Source organism: Humulus lupulus, chromosome 5 (genome assembly GCF_963169125.1).
Source record: "Humulus lupulus chromosome 5, drHumLupu1.1, whole genome shotgun sequence".
NCBI classification, from domain to species: domain Eukaryota; kingdom Viridiplantae; phylum Streptophyta; class Magnoliopsida; order Rosales; family Cannabaceae; genus Humulus; species Humulus lupulus.
This window is the reverse complement of record NC_084797.1, coordinates 243,248,331-243,266,736: the sequence shown is the minus strand read 5'-3', so window position 1 is coordinate 243,266,736 and position 18,406 is coordinate 243,248,331. Positions and strand designations below refer to the sequence as shown.

The 18,406-nt window shown below is 29.1% G+C and overlaps 1 protein-coding gene across 1 annotated transcript; it reads right to left on the bottom strand.

Annotated features, from left to right (window-relative positions):
* On the bottom strand, positions 1-4,419 carry LOC133778676 (uncharacterized). The gene is made up of 9 exons (XM_062218680.1): positions 4,210-4,419; positions 3,968-4,107; positions 2,418-3,635; positions 2,193-2,283; positions 1,945-2,102; positions 1,803-1,854; positions 1,528-1,607; positions 1,328-1,421; positions 1-1,237 (listed from the first exon to the last, which is right to left on the bottom strand). The coding sequence occupies exons 2-9, from the start codon at positions 3,977-3,979 to the stop codon at positions 654-656; spliced, it is 2,289 nt and encodes a 762-aa protein (XP_062074664.1). The 5' UTR covers positions 3,980-4,107; positions 4,210-4,419; the 3' UTR covers positions 1-653.
* Positions 4,420-18,406: the final 13,987 nt, after the last annotated feature.

Here is an 18,406-nt window from a genome sequence, read left to right as displayed (position 1 = left end):
TATTATAATATTAAATATGTCATATAAATAATGTGTCTGTTGAGATCAGAACAGATGCCCCATCTCACAAAAGAAGTTTGCTTTCATAAAAGAAAGTTCAAACCCAAAAATTACAATCTTTTCTGGATATAGGCTCTGAGGACAAGCCCCACAGACAACCTCTATTATACACAACTTTTTCTCCTTTCTTCTTTTTTATACAAATTACAAATCAAAAGGGGCCATTGCCACATGAAACTCACCTAATATGGGCCAACAGTCCTTAAGAATAAATCAAAGAATTGTATAATTGACCTGTATATATTATATCAGTTCAAACCAATGCATACAAATCAAAAGCAATCCCCAGCCACTGAATCAATTTGATACTGTATGGGTGACTGCAGTTGAATTGGCCAAACTCTTGCTTTCTGCTGTGACCGTACTGAACTATATAAATAAATATTATGCCCTGAAATCTCTAGGGGTCCTCCAAAAGAAAACCCCTATATTCCAACAAATTGTTATATATATTTGCATATTATGCATACATACAGCGCAATTTGATCCTAAACTAACCTGTTTTTGCAGCAGTGTGAGAGCAACTGCTGCTGTTCAAGAAATGACGATTCTGAGGGTGACCAGTGTGCGTGTGTGTGTCGCTGTACAAGGTTTCAAACACGGAGAGGGAGCCCGTAATTAAGGAAGGTCCTGATCCGTCCGTCCCAACCAGCAGTTACTATCACACTACCCCACATGTGAGGAGAGCCAGACATACTCTGCAAAGCGCTCCTCAAGAACTTGAACTTGGATGAACGCATTGATGGAGAAGAAACAGCCATTGGACTCGAGCTGACAAGTTTTTCTTCGGGCCAAGTTGCTGATCCCTTTGGCAAGGACTCCAAAAACCCACTTAAGGAGAAACAATCAGGCGACGAGAGAGACAATTTCTGTCCTGAATGGTCATCGAAATTGTTATGCTTTTGACCATTCTCAAATCCGTTTCTTCTCGCATCACCATTTTGTGTAGGGGATGGGATTATTTCTTGAATACCTTTTGAACCACACCATGGTATTGCAATTGATGCATTGTGGGATGGGAAACTTTCAGAAGACCAATTGCTTTTCGTACGTGAAGAAGTCTTGTCCTGGCTAGTGTAATTCCATACGTAAACATTTGAATCCTCGGTTGCTGCGACTATGTGCTTCCCATCTGAGGTGAAAGATGCAGACATCTGGCTTGCTCCATTTCGAATACCTAATGATTCGAAAACAAAACGGTTTTACATACATCTTGATTGCACGTAAACAAAAATTAGAATCCCGAATAGGCGAATTTGGCACATACCTTTAAATTTGCAGATTACATTGTTCTTGCAGAGTATACGGACTAATGAATCAGCAGATGTGACCATGACTTTGCTTGGATCACTAGGAGTGAACTGATCAAAAGGCAAAAGATTAGTATATGGAAATACACCATAAAGGTGCAAAAAATTACTAACTTACTTAGCATAACAAAGGTTTATATGAATATATTCAACTTACCTTAAAGCCAGTTATTCTCTTTCCTGGAGATTTCCTTTTCCCTTGTAAGCAAATTTGAGTATCGAATTCCAGCCGATTATCTACAAATAAAGTTAACATCTTAGTCATATCTTATCAACTTATCATTTCAAAAAATCTTTTTCAACAAGTTCAGAATATTGTCTTTAAAAATCAGAATCCAGATAGAAGAAACAATGTCTGTTCACAAACCATATGCAACTATTCAAAATTTCTAATATTAATAAATTTTGGCTTTGGACTCTGTATATTCATACCTATGATATTATAGAAAAGACAGGTGCCAGACATGGAGCCTACAATTCCTCCCTGCAAGAGTTTCAGTGACAATTTTAGATGATCAAAATCCATAAAAATTGTAGCTTAAATTATTACTGGCAACCAAAAAGCTTATCGTACCTTTCCATCGGGACAATAAGACACAGCAGTGACTATTTCTCGAATATCAATGTAATCAACAACCCGACAGCGACGGACTTCCCAGATTCGAACTTTCCCATCTATTGAACCACTGATGAAATAGTTATCATCTAGTGGGTTGAAATCAACACAGGTGACTGCATCAAAGACAGCAGTTAAATAAATAATCAATGAGAAACCAAAGCAATATTGATCAACCAAAAGTCCTAAGGCAGCAAAAATCTCACCAAAATTATTATGACAAAAAACTCTAAGACATCTGTTGCATCCCAGTTGCCACAATCGAACGGTCTTATCAGTTGAGGACGATAGAAGAAACTGTGGAGTAAATAAGATGAAAACGACATCAGAATCGAAAAGCTCAGCAACTGACTTGAATTGAAAAACAGCTATTCAAGTTACAGAAGTGAAAAGGATTTCACGTATAAATGAACCCAGAACAAGATACTAACCCCTTGGCTTGACCATGAAAGATCCAAGATGTCACCACTATGTCCTCGGAATTCATGCAGAGGCTTGTCCACTAAATTGAATATTTTTGGTGGGAAAATGGCACATGCTGAATCAGATGATTTCCTCAATTCGTTTACTTTACCATGTTTCCCATTATCAACATCCAGAGGACATAGCTTTGAAACGTTCTCAATAGCGAAACATTGGGAAGAACAATCGCCAACAATGTCAAATTTGTTTGATCTCTCATCTTCACTCACCTTCCACACACGCACAATACCATCTTCACCGGCACTTGCCAAGTACTTTCCATCAAGACTGAACTTCATCGTCAATATCGAACCTTCATGTGCTTGAAACTCTTGTCCAGCAAAGAGGGAAGAGAGTTCCTTGCTTCGTTTTCGATACAGATGAACCTGAACTTTTTGCATCCCCATTTCCATTGTAGCTGTCGTTCCAAGAGGACGGGGATTCACAACTCCATTTTTATCAACAACACACATTCCAACACCAAATCTTCTTAGCCAACCTCTCTTAATAATCTTTTTAACATGGAAAAAGTATCTAGCATCCTCAACCTCTCTTGGCCTCAATGGCTGAACCTGAACCAAAGGGGAAGGTCTGTGATTTCCCTGAAACTCCTTAGAACTAATCAGTTGACTGGAATTGGCCACACAAAATCTGCCAAGCATTCTATTTTTAGCTAGTTCCCCCTGAAGAAACTCAGATCCATAATTTGAGTTCCGCGCTTCGCAGATGAAACTTTCAAGCAAAGCACCATTTTCTAGTGACTCGGGAGTTTCATTCAACGAGGAAGACATGCTCGACTCGCTCGAAGAGAGCCCTTCTTCGGAACCCAAGCTTCCCAGAACTGCCCCACTGTTTTCTGTAATCCTATCCATATCTAGTTCAATTTTATCATGAAGAACATTTTTTTTATCGACCATCAATGTCAAATCCCGATCCAAACCCGTACTCATCCATTTCAAGAACTTACTGCGTCGTTCAAAGACATCACCCAGGTTCTCAGCCCAAACCTCGTACCTTAACCTACCGGAAATACTAGAACTACAATCCTCAGCTGCACTATCCGAATCCCAATCCGAAACAGAAGAAAGGTCCTCACGAGCATCATAAAATTGATCTTCTCGCTCATCACTGAAATGGTTCATCTTTTCACTTGATAATTTTGCTCTCATCCCATGAGATCGGATATTCTGACTCATATAATTTGAGACCACAGTTAATTAAAAAAGCTAATATCTTCTAAAAATCTAGAAAAAATGGATAAAAGGGTTCTCGTTTATTTCCTCTTTTAATAATCCAAAACTAAAATAGCAAAAAAAGCAAAAATCCCAAATAAAGATCTTGCCCAAAAACCACTCCTAAGAACAATCTAATGACTTTCCTAAAAGGGGTTTCATATCAAATCAAACATAGAAACAAAAACAAAAAAATGAACCACAACAGCTTGAACCCAAAACAAAAACATCAGAAGATATGGTAATTAGAGTAAAAAGAAAAACCATAAAGGTGCAGTTTTTCTCACCTGGGTCACCATGAAATTTTGGTCAAAACCCAGAAATCCACTCCCCGCATAGGGATTTTCGCTTCTTCTTCTTCGTCGTCTTCTTCTTCTTCTTCTCTCTCTTTCTCTATATGTTTACTCACATCTACAGAAGCATCCCACTTGTGGAGGCAAGCAAAGAATATTATTATTATTATTATAATTATCATTACAAAAACTCTAAAAATAAATAATAAATCATTAAAAAAAAAGCAAAAAATTACCTGGATATCCGTGTCAGAAGTCACAGGAAGAAAGAGAGTGAAAAGTGGTACTTGGTTATGTTGTGTCTCTCTAGGAGTTCGAAACTCATTTTCCTATGGTGTCTGATTCGACCATCTACCGGTTGGTACTGAAATGTTGGTTTTTTTTTTCCTTTTTTTTTAATAATAATAATTTAAAAATTGGTTCTTTGCTGTTCTAATTTGGGTTCTGAGCTTCGAATGAATTTCCATAGTCACAAAGCTCCAACGTAGAAATTTCTACTTTAGTCTAGTGTTTATATAAATATATATTATATTTTTTTTTTAATTCGACTCTTTTTTTTTTCTTATTATAATTGAAAAGCCGTTTATTACTACTAAATCAAAGTTAACCTTAATATATTTTTCTTAGTTAAAATCGCCAAAATATAAAATTATTTTATTTCAATTTATAATAACTCACCTTAATAAGATTTTATTATTTCTTTAATTATTTAATATATGTACAATGATCCTACTATTTTTTTTTTTTAACATTTTAGTATAATATAATTTTTTTTAAATTAAATATATATGGACCCTTCCTATAATATTGTGAAAAGAAGAAATCGAGTTTAAGAATTAATAAATGGAAAATTGGTGAAAATTGCTTCTTTCTTTAATTGATTTTGTATTATGATTTACTTTTAATAATATTTTATAAAATATTATCTGTCTAAAATTCGATCGGATGTCTAAAATATTTAACTGGTTATTTGAATTTTTTAATTATTTATCTAAATTTTCGACTTATTATCTAAATTATGAAAAATAATTTTGCAAAAAATTAGTAAAATTAAGCTAGAATGTAAAATGACTTTAAAAAATAAGTCATTTTATCCATGGATAAATTTAATATTTATATTTATCTCATAATCTATTTTTAAGTATATTATGTAATTGAGATTAAAGGTTCCTAGTCATTTTTTAAGTATAGGTGATCCAAATGAAGGTTTTTTTTTTGGTAAAAATATTTGATAAATGGTTTGACAAAAAAATGAATTTGAGAAATATTTTACCTTTTTTTTTTTACATGATTAATCATGACTTTTCTTCTTTTCACCCATTTTTAAAATAAAATAATAAAAAAACTATTTAGAATTAATTTCCATAAATTAGATCAAACTAAAAATAAGTAGTTATGTCACAATTTTAATAAATTTAACAAAAAAGGATTATGTAACACATGATTTTTTTTGTCTTTGTTATTAATTTTTGGAAAGCTACCAAATATATCTTAAAATTTTGGACGGTGGTTCGTTGTTATCATCAATACAAATTTCATATCATGACAACTACACCAAAAATATATAATATATATAAATAAATAAAAATAATAATCAAAACAAAATTACAATTTTTTCTACTCTCCAGCTTGGACTTTGAGAGTTCCCCAATAAAATCCATCCATTTTTGTCTTTTATATACTTTCTTTTTTTTACAGCTAGGGTTATTCGAGTATTTACTCCCATTCGTAACAAATGTAAGAAGTTAACCCGCTCGATATTCTTATATTTATTATATGGGACACTGTACTCCAATATTTCTGGTGACTATTTTTTTGGAGAATTGCTAAGGGGTATTATTATTGGCGTAATCCAATATCGGGTCTAATTTATTTGAATTTAATAAGTATTATGAGATATCGCTAACTAATCATGAGTTGTCACCTCATGTGGTGTTGGACACCTTAAGGTGTCAAATAGCAGCACTCATTTTTTTGCTCACCAATCTTGAATCACTGGATCACAAGTAGTCTTTTTCAGCTCACTTATTTTTTTAGATCGCAAGTATCTTTTTGCACTATGTAAATTTCATGTAGCTTAACTTACTATTTGTATTTGGATCTCAAGTGTTTTGTTGCACTATGCGGATCTCATGCAGCTTACTTTTATTTATTATTATTTTTTTAATTCGGACTATTTGAATCATAAAATTTCAACTAAAAATCAATTAGTAATCAGCAAAATTTATTGTATTCTTATTAATGACCTAATATTCTTACATTTGTTCATCGGGGAAAAATATACTACAATAAAGGTGTCTTGTTAATTTATAATATTATAAAATTAAATTATTAATTACTATACAAGGTTACTTGTTGATTTATATGTCACATATATAATTTTTAATTATAATTAGGACAATTTACAGGCAAATCGTTAGAGTCGATGGCCGGTTACATTGTTTTAACTTTATCATGTGGTATGATCAATTGTCAAATATATGAAATTTTTTAAGTACAAACAAAAATAAAATATATTTCCAAAATTAAAATAAATAAAAAATAAGTGGAGAGAAAACGTAGTTGACCCGCGAAAAAAAGAGTTATATAGAAAATTACAATTAGGTGAGTTAAAGAGAGAAGTAATTTAACGAGTCAACCTACGAACCTCTTTAACTATTGACTTTCTAAACCAACGCGCTTTTATAACGTAATAATAGGGATTGAAATTTTTCATTTTTTATTTTATTGTGTGCTGTCCCATTAATTTTTTTTTTCATTATTTTAGAGAAAATAACACTTTGGGTCTTATATTTTGTTTGTTTCATATATTTTTTTCCTAGTAGGTGATCGGTGAATGTGTTTTGTTAAATGTTATTTTGTGTTTTATAAAATAGATCGAAATAGTACTTTAGATTTGATTTTAGTTAAAATACTTTCGTATATAATCTTTCATTCTGAGTTATTCAACTATCTTATCTATTACTGTGAACTTATCTCATTTAATCTCAAAAGACTCAATAATTGATATTATAATTAAAAATATTTAAACAAAAATTAGATATTGGTATTATTTTGACTTATTTTGTAAAACGTGAATCGTCATTTAATATAATATATAAGTCGGTTACGGGATAAACATAAGGGTCAATATTTTATTATATGTATATATATTGTATTTAATATTGCATTTTATTTTTTATTTTTATATAATATATATTATAATTTAAAATTGTGATTTGGCTAATATATATATTTATTGTATTAGTTTTAGTTTTAAATAAATCTCTTTATTTTTTCTTTCTATTTTACACAAATGAATCATTCTTAGCATGAGTGAACATGGGTGAGATTTTTGGGTTTCAAGTGCATCGGGTTCGGATTTTGCAGATTTCGGGTAAGGAAATGTGGTACCAAACCCGCATGAATTTTTCACATTTTTGGGTAATTTCATGTTTCAGGTGGGGCCGGGTCGGTGGGAATAGGTTTTGGGTTGGATTGGGCCAAAAATGGATTTTGGGTCGTTTATGGGTCTTGGTAAAAGTTTTTCAAAAATACCATTTTTTGACACATCTTTTTACTTTTGACGTGCTTTCTTACTAAAAAAAGATAGAAAAAAATTACAAATAAAAATATCAATTGTTTTTTGACAAGCTTTTTTATTTCATTCAAAAATTATGAAAAATGCATAATTTGTAGTCTAAATTCTAAAGGCTTGATAGTAGATTTAAAAAAAATCACGAAACATAAGTTATAAAAAAGAAATATTGTGATTTTAATGCATTTCAATAAACAAACTACAAAAGAAATATAGTTAAAAGTGTTAAAACTTAAACTTAAACATACTAATTAATTTTAGGGTTTCACACGTTTTATATTCATTTATTTTTAAAATTATTATTATTATTTAAATATATATGTTAGGGTTCGACTGTATTCCTTACATTTTAGAATTCGACCCCAACCTGACATATGTCGGGTTCAGATCAAGTTAGACTTGAATTGGGCGGGTTTTGTGAAAAAATGGGTCATCAAGTTGCAGGTCGGGCGTGTTGTGCGGGTTTTATTGGGGACGCGGACGGGGACAATGAAGGTATTCTCCGTACAATCTTCACCCTGTTGTCATCCCTAAATCATTATATACATTTTTAATTTTCAATTTATATTGCAAGTTAAATACGGCTTAACCACCATAACAATTTCACAGTAGGTATAAGGTTTTAAGATAATATAACTTAATCATGTTGATACTACGTAAAGCTAGAAACCAAATTAAAAAAAAAAAAAGACAAAAAGATACCAACTTCTATTTCGTCATTAATAACTTTCAAACGTACGTACGTTATTAATTAAAGAAAATACCATTAAAGTAAAATTATATATGTACTGTATTTGATTCACTAGCAACAAAAAAAAACCCCAATTAATATTGTCTAACATAAACTACTTTATGATTATATATTCTTTTAATAATTAATTTTTTCTAATAATATAATCATATTATATACATACAATATGACTTGAAGAAGCTTATGAACAGGTAATATTAAATACTTTGTAATATTCCTATTATAAATGATGAATATTTTTTAGCACATTAAGAGAATAAAAACAATTATAAGTGGAAAAATTATCAAATGTCATCGCCAACTTTCATCGGTCAAGTGCGATTTTTATGTCACGACGATGATGAAGGAGTATTGGTTTAGCGAAACGACTATCTGATTGCTAACTACTAATGTAAGTATATTTGAACTTTTTAACCAAATTAATATATTTTTTTAAATTCTGATATTTTTTATAGAATTTGTGTAGTTTGATAAGAAGACTAAGAAATAAATGGCCAGAAATTATTCTTCTTAAGTGGATGACACAAGTTAGCTATATGTTAAGAATATATTTTAGTTATTACAAGTTACTTAGATTATGTGGCTAAACTCAAAAGTCGATTTATTATGTAAATTAACTTAGAACTTAGTTTGAAATTAAGTTTTTGTATCATGATTTTACTTGATTTTATTGGTTGCAATTTGTATAAAAGTAATATTTTGAGAAAATATTGATTTAAAAAAGAGGGAAAAAAATTCTCTATTTTCTATGCAAGCGTCCTATATGAATCGTCGGTCGACCTAAAATCGAGTCTCATGTTATTTTTCTAATAACGATGGAATGGAATGAAATCTATTAATTTTATTTCGTTATTTTGTATAGAAGTTAATTCTCGAAAATTCCAATGTGTTTTTGTTTGTCATAACATGTATTAGAGACTATTTTAACCAATCTGTCATTTTAGGAAGCTTGTACTTAGATTTCGAGTAAAAGAAATCAAAGGTCTGGTTGGCACCGATTTTACTTATGCGTTTTACTTGTAGAAAAAACACTTTGAGAAAAATCACTATTAGAAGAGCTTTTAACTCAAAAGCTTTGTGGATTCAGTTAAGAACTGTTAGAAGAATCCTTCTAGAAAGTATTATTAACTCTTTCTATTTTTATATAAAAGAAAGATTCTCTAATCTTGTTTATGAGAGCTTTTCATGTCAAATTTTCCTTTTTTTTTTGTTTGTATGAAGCTTATATTTATATAGGTTTTCCTTTTCTTTATAGCAAGCATGGTCATATTGTTTTCTTTAACTAATTAATTTAATACAAATTTGAAGAGAAATGAATTCTATATAATTAATTATCTTTTTCCTAATTTGAATAACACTGTTAGAATATGTGTCATTTTAACTTTCAGAGGTAGAGTTTTCTATCTTCTTTGTACATAACCCGATTTTTTTTTATATATAAAAAAGTGTATATTGTAGTTATAAAAATTATTTCACTAGTTTTCGAGAAATTCCAGAATTCAACTAATAAACTAAATATGTGTCTTTTTGTATACGTGTGTAAAATATATTGTTTTAACATTGATTCTGACACCATAAATTATTTAAAAAAATTTAAAAACTGGTAAATTTTTTGTTATAAGTGCAATATACACTATTGTATATATATAAATATTATAACTTGTCTAAATATCAAATTTAGAAAATATTCTACTAATAAAAGTTGACGTACAATTCTTCTATAGGGGCTTTACTTTAAGCCTTATCGTTGAGGCTCTCAGTGTTTCTCGACTTGTGAACAGTTTTCGGCGCGAATTTTTTTATGACTGTGTATATTGTAGCTATTTAGAGCATCCTGCAAAATTTTCAGAAAATTTTGAATAGTTTACAGTACCGAAAACTAGGTTAAAAAATGTTGCTTTCCACGCGTATAAAAGAAATTAGTCACGCGTGCAACAACATGTTTGAACTTAGTTTTCGGTACTGTAAACTATTCGGAATTTTATGAAAATTTGCAGGATGCTTTAAATAGCTACAATATACAGGGTCATAAAAAAAATCGCGTCGAAAACTGTTATTGGGTCGAGAACACTGAGAATCTCACCAGTAAAGTTTAAAGTGAAAACCTATCAGAGAATTTCCCAAAAGTTGACTCCTTTAATATAAAATTGCCTTATATATAAATATACTATACTAGACTTGGAGTACTCTATACATATAGTAGATAGGGATATATTGGTCACCACCACCAAACACTACTACGTCAGCTCCAACCACTACTTACTAAGGTCGACTTTGAATTTGAATACGCCACACTCAAATCACATTTTCCATTTTTTTTAAAACAAAATTGCCTTGAAACTCACCTCAATCTTCATCATCTTCTACATACAATTTCTTTGCTTTTCTTTGCAAATATCCATGTATTGGACTAAGTTGACCTTTGACCCTGCATTTGGCTTGGCAACACAAAACACTACACAATATTTTTATATATATAAGAAGAAAAATCCCATGAGCATGCTAGCTAGGGTTTTCTATTCTATAAACATATACATATTTATTATTTAAATGAATTGATAGATACTAAACAATTTGGTGGGATTTAAAGATGAGATGGTGACTATTGAGAAATTTTCTTGGTACAACTTATTCAAAGTACCACGGCTACTGATATTTTTTAATAGTAATTATCTCAGTGGAGGAATCGTGACACTAATGTGACACTGTATTTTACAAGAGTGGGCTTCGTCTGAAATAAATATGATTAGTTAAAAGAAGTTATCACGTCAGTTGTTATAATGTTTTGGTACATAATTTTAGTGTACATATCATTACTATTTTTATTTAGGGTTTATGTTTTTTTAGATATTGTGTTTTGTCTCATTATCTGTTTGGACTCTGTCTTTTGACAAATTACTTTTTGGACCATATGTTTTCTAAAATAATTCAAATAAACCCCTAAATCTAATTTTGATCAAAGTTTTTTGAACTAAAATCACAAATAATTCATCAAACTAACAAATCAGAATAAAAATACAGTCATTCTGACTAAGAACTGTGTTGCTATATTTAATTTTTTGTTTATCAAAATCAAGTTTAGAATCATATTTGAATCATTTTACAAAATACAAAGTCTAAACAGGTAATGAATCAAAATACAAAATCTAAAAATATATAATCCCTTTTTATTTATACATGTAAATTTATATATGTATATATATATATCATATAATTAGTAGCTAAGGTTTGAAATTGAAAGCTGTTTTTGACATCTTTAAAGGCAAACAACTATAAAGGTGGTGGTGCCATGGTGGACCATAAATTTGATGCCCTATTGCTTCTGTCTCCCAAGCACTACCTTTTTAGTATGGGCAACCATTGTGGCTTTAATTTTATTTTTTTGGCCTTTATATAAACAAATGCATATGCACACACACACACATATATATATATATATATATATAAAATAATCAAAACCTTTCCAGTCAATCATATATATAAATACAACAAACACAATATTTTAACTAATAATAATATGGCAACCGATTTTGTCAATTTTGTAAAACACATAATTCATTTATTTAAATGAAAATTTAATAAATTCTCAGCTTATTAACAATCGTTCGATGAATTCAATTATTGATTTGAGAGTTATGGGTGAACATAATGCATCTGTTGACGAGACAAAATTAACTCTCACAATAATAATATAGGTCTCATGGCAAAATGACTTATTTTTTAAAATCACTTAGTATTCTAGCATAGTTTTAATAATTATTTATAAAATGATCTCTCATAATTTAGACAGCTAGTCAAAAAATTCAAACAGCCGATTGAAAATTTTAGACAGCTAATCAAAAAAATTAGACAACTAATTGAATTTTAGACAATGATCATTTTACAAAATATTATCAAAAATAAACTAAAATACAAAATTACTTAAAAAAAAATGTCATTTTTATAGAATTCTCTAATAATATATAATTATAGATGACAGAATATTTTTTTATCAAAAAGCAAAAGTTCATATTATAATATATTATTAAGTAATGGGCCTTAGCCTAACTTATATGGGGTGTGTATGGTGACCTATACAAACTATATATTATTATATTTTTTAATTAAAAGATTTTTATTTGAGATAGATCTTGTTACATTTGGCATATATAGTAAGATGACTTGAACTTATTGAAACCCATTATTAATTATTTAGTGAAGAATTCAAGTGCCTTACCACCTTACCTAAATCCTTATCTATTACTTATAATAACTAATCCATTGAATTCCCACCACTAATACTTATCTCATTAGTATTATATAATATATTGCAAAACATATTTAGATTAACAACTACTACATTAATATTTTTTTTGTTTAAAATGTGGCTTATCATGAGTTTCTAAATTGACATTTGGAATCTAGTTAGAAGTCTTAGATTGTTTTTTTTTTCAATGATATTAATAGTTATTGTTATGAACTAATGTGTTTTGTGTTTTGTACATTCCGAAATAACAAAAATAAATCATAATTTTTTTTTGAGTGGACATAAAATGACAAGATGATCATCACCAAATTAGATTATATGGATGTGTATATAATTTATAATACAGTCTTTTGGATTATACATTAATTGAACAAAAAAGAGTTTCACAGTTGGACCGGGCCCCAATTTCAAAAAGTTTCGGGCCCAACTTGATTGACAATGGGCCAGACAAGAGGCCCATACAAAACCAATTCAAGCCCCTATCTCTTTGTCATTTTCAACCTCATGTATATTCTTTTTCTTTAGACAATTTAAGAGGACCAATTGTGATATATTTTTTTTTTTCTAAAGAGAAACCCTAGTTAGAGCTTTAGTCATATCTGTGCCCTGTTTGGGAAGACTATGGGGTTCAATAAATTTGGCCTAAGTGTTGTGGTGAGGCCCTCTTAGGGTTAGGGACCAACCTTGTGGCTATGCTTTCTTTTGTATGATTGCTCATTCATTGGTTGCAGAGTCCACATCTCTAATGACCTTTCGTTGCCTCTAGTAGTCTTGTATCTTCACTTCACTTTCTCATCTTTTTTCTTTTATTGCTAATTTTTGTTCTCAATATATCCAAACAAAAACTAAATTTTTTGAGTTTTTAGTGTCACAGGTCATGAACTATAAGGGTGTTCATCGGTCAGTTTGATCGGGTTATAACATATATGAATTAACCTAATGTAAAAATTTGATTGCAAAAATCCAATTTTAACACGTCAAATTAAGAAGAAAAAAAAGTTTAACTCGTCCAATATTTAAGGCAGTTTGGTAGGTTAACTCGCCCTAACCAATCTTAAGTTTTTTCAGAAAAATGTTCAAATAATTAGATTCAACAGACTAAAAGTATAGTTCTTAAATTATAAACTGCAGTAATTAAGTCTCAAATTTTATTAATCAATGACGACTATGTTCTTATATGAGAGTTTTTTTCGTCTAATTATTCATGAAAAAAGTAATGATATGGAGATTTTGGGTTCATCATTTTGTTTATGATGCTTTGGTTGATATGCACAATTTTTTTATTTTTTAGAAAGAAAGATTATGATGTTAATTAATTGAGACAATGAATTTTATGTTTTGGCCTTTCTATATTGCCACTTTGGCACTAAGATGTCAACTTTTCCATAAAAAAATTAGAGATATAAAAATGTAATTGCTACTATTTAATGAAATTAGAGACTTAATTGTTATATTTTATAGTGCAGGCACCAGTTTGATAAACCACGTATAGTTCATTAGGGTTGTGTAAAAGTTTTTACAAACCGCCCAACCTGAATAAATCGTCCAAACTAAATTAAAAAAAAACTGACAAAAAATACAACACGAACAGTTTAGGAATTATACTAACCCACTCAATATAACTCGAATAAACTGATTAAAAGTATTTTTTTTTTTCATTTATACATACATATACTACGTACATTATTATATATAATGTAATATTAAATATATTTTTTTTAAATTTTTAACAAAATATTTAGAATAATGTTTTAAAGTTTCAATTTAGAATAATATGTAGAATAAACTAATTTGAAGTTTGAAGTGATCACTATTGGTTGTTGATAGAGGTTTTTGTCAAAAAAATTTCTTCCATAAATAGTAAAGATTAGAAATTCATAAGGTTTATGTCCACTTTTGTTTTTTTTTTACAAGAGATTATCTCTTAGCACTTTTTTTATATAAGTTCTTCCAATCCAAGACCTATTTATCTACTTTTTTCTATTATTATTAGTAGGATCTCCATCAGGGTAAAATATAATTGAATAAGTTTACATTTTTTTTTTATATTGGGGAGGGGATAATAAGTTTACATTATTGATCACATGTGATCTAATACAATTTTTTTTTTATCTTATCTCAAAGTAAAAAATAAGTAGATAAAAGACATATTCACTGTCATTACTTTTAATTCGTTAAAAAAATCTACTTTTTCTCAACAAAATGCAAGCACTTTTATGGTGTAGTTACATAATTAACACTATATTTTAACCATTTATTGTATTTGTTTTAATATTTATTAATGAAAAAAACAATCAACCTACCAAATTTAAGCTTCAAAATTTGACAAAACAATTTAGAATAATATATCTATATAGCCAAATATCAAGAAACAAAACACCAAGTGCAATTTTTGTTTTCACTACCTTAAAAAAGCCACAATTATTAGTTTGTTTAAATATTTTCTTTTTGTGAATATGGATGGTGAAATTGTGTTTTCACTAAATAGTAGTAAGATATTTTGAAGAAAAAAAACAAAGTTAAAAAAAAAGTCATTAGTGAAAATAGAAAGGAGGCTATTATGCCATATACCCCTTTAAAAGTACATTTTAATTGTACTTTTTCAAAAAATATTGAGAAAATGATCTAAATACATAATTAATTACCAAAAGAAAAGATTAAATGGTTTATATATTTTTTGACCTTGTATTTTTTTCCATTACCTGTTTGGATTTTGTGTTTTGACAAATTACTTTTTGGACCATATGTTTTGTAAAATAGTTAAAATAGAAACCTAAACCCGATTTTGGTCAATATTTTCTCAACTAAAATCACAAATAATAAAATCATTCTACTTAAAAACTGTATAGTTATATTCAGTTTTTTCTTCATCAAAATTAAGTTTAGGGTTCTATTTTAACCATTTTACAAAACATAGGATCCAAAAAGTAATTTGTCAAAACACAAGATCCAAACAGGTAATAGGGTAAAACACAAGATCCAAAAAAAAGTATAAATCTAAGATTAAATTTTGTTAATAAATATCTAAATTGAAGAATGGAGCTAGTTTTTCATAATGGCCTACTCAAATTGGTTAGTTTCCTTCATTTTTTTTCAGATGTGAAATGTTCATGAGAATCTGTCCTAGACAAAGGACATATAATCCATAATATCTAAATGAAAACAATTTGAAGTTTGAATAGTGAAGTGATTGATGTTGATACTTTTTCTTCCAATCTAATTTTAATGGTATTGATTATTCAAATCAAAGTTTAATTAAATTTTCAAACACTTAATTATAGAATAATGTCACCTAGAGAAAATATATATAGAAATTCTCTATTGAGGAAAAAAATGACATTATACATTATATTCTAAAGGTAGGTAAGGTACATGTGGTCCCTTTTCTTTGTGGTGCGCCGGCCTATGCCTATTTCAATTATAGCCACCAATGTCTCATTTTCTTTTATCTAATTAATTAATTAATTTACTTAATTTTTATTTTGTTGGGAATAAATTTCATTTCAATTCAGATTGGGAAATGAATTTTCTCTAATCAGCAAAATTTATTGTTTAGCTAAACGACATCAGCTAATCCATCGACTGCTATGTTAAAATTGCGACCAACATGAGAGATACCCTCGAAGAATTAGATAATAAAATTTTTATGTCAAAACAAATTATTCTTAGTTCATTTTGGTAATATGAATTATTGTTCTGTGCGCTATTTATTTCTAATTTTCAATCAAATTTGAAATATATTGTATTATTATTATTATTATAACATTATTGTTATTAGTGTGATTTAGTATTAATTCTCACATATTTTAATTTATATTTAATTTAATTGAAATATATCAGACTCAATTTAATTTGCGTCAATAGCAGTATAGGGTGTTGGACACCTAAAAATGCTCTTTAGCATTTTTCTTATCATGAAACCCGCTTCTAAATTTCCATAAATCTCATATAAGTTAGTTCTAATTTATAACATTCAAATGACATTTTCACTATTTTCTTCCGAAAATAGGAAAATATGTCAGTCTGATAGATAATTAATACAATTTTTTTTCACACGCATTACATTTTGTTCATATTCATATTATTATTTTGTTTTTATTACTAAACGTACACTTAGCTCTCAAGCTTGGATTATCTTCGTTTAGTAATACCTAAATGCATGCATTTCAACTTTCAAGTATATTGTTAATAAATGCATTTTATAACGAAAAGATGATAGTAATTCAATCAAATCTCCACCAACCGTTTGAAAAATAAAATGAGAATTACAATTTAATTATAAACAAAGAATTTATCAAATGGTACCTATTATTATCAGGATTTATATTTTTTTTAGACAATGTGTTTTGTTTAATTATTTATTTAGATTTTGTATTTTGATAAATTTATTTTTGATTTTGTATTTTGTAAAATTGTTCAAATAAATCCCTAAACCTAATTTTGATGAAGATAAATTGAATATAACAACACAGTTGTTATGCAAAACGATTTTGTTTTTGTTTTAAATTATTAGTTTGGTGAATTATTTGTAATTTTAGCTCAGAAAATTTTGACCAAAATGTATTTTAGGGTTCCATTTGAACTATTTTACAAAATACAGGATCCACAAAATCATTTGTCAAAACACAAAATCCGAATATGTAATTGGACGAAACACAGAGTCCAAAAAATTATAAACCCTTATTATTATTATTTTAAAAGAATATATTATCTTTGATTTGAGGATCACAGCATATAATAAAACGTACACAAAGGGAATTTAAATGTTATTCCCTTACCTTGTAATTCACTCACAAAGTATATACAAATAATATTACAAAGAATACTAGTGTGCAACTAAGATTTAGTGGGCCCTATCAAAATCTTTCTTAGCTGGTTTTTTCAAACTATTGTGGCCCAATCCGACGGACGAAATTGACCAATACTAAAAAAATATCACATTTCTAATTCCATTTTAAACCTCTTTAGAATCTTAGATTGACCAAAACCCACATTAGACTTCGAAAGTGAAATGTATAAAAAAAAAAATTATTAATATTATGATTTCAAATTTCATAACTTAACCCCTCCAAAACTCAACCAAACCAATCAAAATTTTACTTTATTTATTTGTCGGTCATATCTATGCTGATGTGTTAAGCACTCTCTCATGCAGTCCATGTGGAGATACAACCGATCACATGGTGTTATGAGGCTAAGAATAAGGAAAAGCATTCGATTGATCAGACATCTATGTTTTGATGTTGTGGGGCCAGGGCCGGCCCTAGGCATAGGCGAGCCAAGCCTGTGCCTAGGGCCCCCAAATAAAATGTTACCATTTTTTTAAAATGTTATTTTTTTTCTATACAAAAAGGCTTTGTAATTTTACAAAAATACTATTTTATATATAAATATTGTAAAAATACCAAAATTTTCCTTGGACCTCCAATACTCACGGGCCCGCCTTGTGTGGGGCCCACAGTCCAAAATATAGTGGGCTCACACACAACTCATTACCACCACCCATTTTACCAGAGAAGGGGGGAGGAGGGAAGAAGGAAGTGGTGGTGGTGGTGACAGACTTGATGCTCAAAATGGGCTTTTGCGTGGGTTGTTCGTGGGTCAACGTCATGGCGGGTATTAGCTAAAACTTTAAAAATTCGAAGAAAGAAGGTTTTTGACCCTTCCATTAGTTAAGCTAAAATAATGCTCTATTTTACCTCAACATATTTCCAAATCTCTATATGTAGGGATGTTTTACCTCTATTTTGAACAATTTTATATACTTTTTTATTCCTTGTATTTTGTTTATTTCTCTAAATCAATTATTTTAATTAATAAAAATATAATATTTAAATAATATAAAGAACAAAAAAAGAA

Coding starts and splice junctions, on each gene's coding strand:
- LOC133778676 (XM_062218680.1), bottom strand. Junction 2,284..2,417: donor TTTCATGGTCAAGCCAAGGG/GTTAGTATCTTG, acceptor TTTACTCCACAG/TTTCTTCTATCGTCCTCAAC. Junction 1,238..1,327: donor TGTAATCTGCAAATTTAAAG/GTATGTGCCAAA, acceptor TCGAATCATTAG/GTATTCGAAATGGAGCAAGC.